The sequence below is a fragment of the Bison bison genome, unplaced genomic scaffold (assembly GCF_000754665.1).
Source record: "Bison bison bison isolate TAMUID 2011002044 unplaced genomic scaffold, Bison_UMD1.0 scf7180017864037, whole genome shotgun sequence".
NCBI classification, from domain to species: Eukaryota; Metazoa; Chordata; class Mammalia; order Artiodactyla; family Bovidae; genus Bison; species Bison bison.
Genome location: NW_011494609.1, coordinates 6,777,686 through 6,782,325, shown reverse-complemented (window position 1 = coordinate 6,782,325; position 4,640 = coordinate 6,777,686). Strand labels below are relative to the sequence as shown.

General features: G+C 46.4%; 1 protein-coding gene across 1 annotated transcript in view; it reads left to right on the top strand.

Annotated features, from left to right (window-relative positions):
• The window catches only part of LOC104985007 (keratin-associated protein 10-8-like), an 11,139-nt gene extending 9,351 nt beyond the window's left edge, over positions 1-1,788 (top strand). Inside the window, exons 3-4 of the mRNA XM_010834996.1 lie at positions 1,458-1,578; positions 1,651-1,788. Of these exons, the coding sequence (XP_010833298.1) occupies positions 1,458-1,578; positions 1,651-1,788 (259 nt within the window). The remainder of the gene's footprint in view (positions 1-1,457; positions 1,579-1,650) is intronic.
• Positions 1,789-4,640: the final 2,852 nt, after the last annotated feature.

Sequence of the window (4,640 nt, the reverse complement as noted above, 5' to 3'; positions counted from 1 at the left end):
CAAACTAGCAATATTTTTTCCTTCTCTATACAAATTTAAAGGGAGGTTTCTCTTAAAATATTGTGTTGCCATAATGACACCCGGCTTCGCCTGAAGTTAGCTATTCTCGAGTCTAGAGATAACCAATGCCTTTTTCTTATGGAAATGTTTGTCTTAAGCTATGCTAATGTACTATGCCTTTACCCCAAACTCTGTCTCCAAGTCGGTTCCGCCTCTTGGCCCAGAACCTACTTGACAAACCAGTATGGATATTGTTCCCCTAATCTATGTAAATGAAACTATTTGTATGGTGGTCTGCCCTTCTTCAAGATTCAAGTTAATCATTTTATGGCCCGGGATAAACCATTTATCCCAAAATGCATCTTATGGGTGAGGGGCCTGGTGCCATTCTGAATTTTAAGATATTCCTTTCTTTCATTAACAGACTGCTAGTGACTATATAACATCCAGCTAAAGACCAGCAGGGGGGTACTCTTTCTGCCCCCTTCTGATGCCTATGTCAGAAGCTTTCTCTATCTCCTTTATACTTCAATAAAACTTTATTACACAAAAGCTCTGAGCGATCAAGCCTCGTCTCTGGCCCCGGATTGAATTCTTCTCCTCCGGGGGCCAAGAATCCTGGCGTATTCGCGTGATTCAACAACAACCTTTCAGATACACTAAATGCATGTGCGTGGCTTTGCCCCAAAGAACTTCACTCACACACAGGCAACAAAACAGATTTTCCCCAGAGACTGAAATTTGCAGGCACTTGCTTCAGTGTTTTCCTATGCAAAGTAAAAAAGCTTGAGGGCTTCCCTGGTGGCTCAGATGGTAAAGCATCCACCTACAATGAGGGAGACCCGGGTTCGATCTGTGAGTTGGGAAGATCCCCTGGAGAAGGAAATGGCAACCCACTCCAGTACTCTTGCCTGAAAAATTCCACGGACTGAGGAGCCTGGTAGGCTACAGTCCATGGGGTCACAAAGAGTTGGACATGACCGAGCGACTTCACTTTCACTTTCACATGCAAAGTAAAAGCTCAAAATATATGATGGCCTCAAAGTCTTCACTGACAGCATGAGATTAAAAGGAGTAAAAAGATACAGTACTTTTAGTCAATCTGGGGGTTCCCCGTGCACAATGATAACCTGGAGAAACACCATGAACCCCATGGAAAGGCAAACTAGAATATCCTGTTTAGAGGGAGGAACTGGCCTCAAAGCCAAACTAATTTATGAGGAGAATAGCCCAGAAAAGCGTGCCCCAGGATAATAAGACGTTGGGGAAACACAGTGGCAACAACCACAAGGAAGTCAACAGTTGTGCTTTTTGTTGCTGGGACGCCCACAGCCTGGGTATAAAAGCTGCTGAGGGAGGCAGCCTGCAGACATCTCCAGCTCTCTGCCCAACACCACCCAGCCCCACACCACCATGTGCCACACAAGCTGCTCCTCAGGCTGCCAGGCTGCCTGCGTGCCCAGCTCCTGCCAGCCATCCTGCAGCACATCCAGTCCCTGCCAGACGTCCTGCTTCACATCCAGCCTCTGCCAACCAACCTGCAGCACGTCCAGCACCTGCCAGGCAACCTGCGTGCCCGTGAGTTACAGGCCAGCCGTATGTCTACCAGTGACCTACAAGCCCACCCTGTGTGTGACTCCTTCTTGCCAGTCCTCTGTGTTCCTGCCCGTGAGCTACAGGCCAGCGGTGTATGTGGCCCCCTCCTGCCAGTCCTCTGGGTGCTACCAGCCCTCCTGCCCCACCCTGGTCTATAGACCCATCTCCTGTAGCACCTCTTCCTGCTTTTGATCATGAGCCTCCTCGCAGATGCTCCCAGTGCAGACCAGATCACTCCTATACCCCTCCCAGCACAAGTCCTCAGTGGGCCTCCAGGTTCTGAATGTGGCAGATGAAAAGCATGATCAACCAAGCTCTGAACCTGCGTGAGAACGTGGCAGGATGATCTGGACCCTTCTGTGAACTGGTGCATCCACCCCTACCCAGAGGAAGCCCTGGTTCCCAGGGTCCTTCTCTGACTCCAGCAGGAAACCACACCCTATGTGAGCCAAATACAAATAAACCATGCTACTCAATGCAGCCTGTCCCCCTGTTTTATCTTCACATATTTTGAAGTTTTCTTCTTAAAAGTGTATACAAATCATAAGTACCGAGGACTCTCCTCAAAGAGCCCTCTTGACAGCTCAGCTGAAGGTGGAGGGTCCTTGGTGGGTGGAGGGTGGGGAAGGTATGTCCCCACATCGGCCACTTGAGACTCACATTGTGAGTGGGGAAGGACTTCCCCTACCTCTGAGTGGCGGGTGGGAAACAGGCCCAGACCCAGGTCCAAGCTGGTGCCTAAAGGATGACCACACAGGGAGACCATAAGGCTCATACAAACCCACCACACACACAAAGGGGAGTCTGGCCATCCCAGGGAGAGGAGACAGATCTGAGAAAGCCTCACCCCTCAGGCCCAGGCACACAGGGCCTGCCAGGTTGGCCTTGGGCCAAGACCAGAGAGCCCCACTTTCCTCCTGGCTCCAGCCTGGCCAGCACAGCTGCCTGAGCACATAAGTCTCCAGCAGGGAGAGGCAGAAAGATGCAGAGGTCACTTCTGTGTGACAGGCATGCAGGGGCAGAGCAAAAGTACTGTGTTCACAGCCCCCGTCCTAAGCACAAGATGCTGACAACCACACAAGGACTCTGAAGCCACTGGTACCTGGAAGGTCCTCAGAAAACACCAAAACCCAAACCAAGGTCAACATCTGAGCAGGTTGATTCAAATGTCCCCACACTGATGACCTGACACTTATTCCCAGGAAGAAACACAGTTTATGTCCATTTAAATTAACATATCTGAGGTTGACAAAACTTAGAAGACATTCAAAAAAGCAGGGAAAAATCAATTCATTGTCAAGAGACAAAGTAGTCAATACAACTAGACTCAAAGTGACCCAGATGCTGCAGTCGTGAAACTGAAATTCAAAAATAAACGTGACTAATATGTTAAAGGGTTGAGTGTAAAACATGGGCCACACATGTGGGGACCACACAGATGCGGAATTGCTGCAGAGAGATGGAAAATAGAGGAAAGGGTCAAATGGAAAGTATAGAAATAAAAATACAGCATCAAAGATGAATTCCTTCCATGGGCTCTTGAGTAGACGTGACACAGTCAAGTGCAGAATCGATGAACTTGAAGATGGGGAAATAGAAACTACCATATTCAAAAGCAAAGAGCAAGATGGTGGGGATGGGGATAAGAACAGAACATCACAGACTCTGGGACAATATCAAAGTATCACTGATGCATGTAACTAGAGCCCAAAGAGAGAAAAGGCATAGAACATACCTCTTCACAGAAGAAATATTTGAAGAAATTGTATCTGAGAAATTTTCTAAAAGTGATGAAAGACATAAGCCTAAAAACACCAGAGCACCTCACGTGGGATAAGGACCTTCTCCCTACCCTCCCCTGACCAAAAAAATGACCTGGACACATCATATTAAAATAGTGGCTGTCAAAAAAAAAAAAATAAAGAGGAAATCTCGAAAGCACTCATATGGGAAATATATGCCATGTACAGAAGAGTAAAAATAAGAATTACATCAGAGTTCTAATTAGAAATTCCACAATCCAAACACAATGGAATGACATCTATAAAATACTAAATGAAAAATCTGTCAGCCCACAAAACTGGAAAATATCTTTCAAAATTGAAAGTGCAATAAACACTCTCTTAGGTAAACAAAAAATGAGAGAGATCAGCAGATGATATGTGCTGCCAGAAATATTGAGAAAATTTCTTCAGGTCAAGGAGTATGATAGCATAGAGAAACTTGGGCCTACACAAGGAAAAGAATGGCTCTAGAAATGATTTTAAAGAGAAGATAAATATAACAATCATTATTAGACAGTTGTCTAGAGCAAATGTAGTAACAGTGCACTGCGGGATTCTTAATAAATGGAAAAGTAAAATATGACAATAACACAAAGGCTATGAAAGGAAATGGACATGCTGGGCTGTGGAATCCTGACAATATGGATGCAATGGTAGAATGTTGTCTGGAAGCAGACTGTATTATGTTAAAGGTGTATAGTATAAACTCTAGGCCAAGCAGCTTCCAAAAGATGTGTAAGTGATGAGCTAAAAGTAGAAATGAAATGGAATAATTAAAAAGAAGGAAATGAGGGAAAAGAACAGATGGGACAAATCGAACACAACTCACAAGATGGTATTCTACCTTTAAAAACAGTAACAATTACATTAAATGCAAAATGTCTGAACGTCAAAATCAAAAGACAGATTTTCAAATTGGATCAAAAAGCAGTACCCAACCATTAAGATATCTATCAGAAATCCCACGCAGGGCTCAGTTTCCTCCCTCTCAGTGGTGTCCAGCTGGTCTGTCCTCCCCAGGGGCTATAGAGCCACGCAGGCAGGAGTCTGGGCACGTCACCCCAGGGTTCTCCCCTCCTTCCCGACACCAGGTCCCCACATTGGCAGGCAGGACGCCCAAATGTCCCCACAGCAAGAGGCCCAGTGGGGACTTGAGCGGAAGAGCCGAGCAACATGCCCCAGCCCCATGCACAGCATGCACAGACACCCCAGGGCATGTGAGTGTCAGTGCCCACCAGGGACACCAAGGGACTGGCAGCA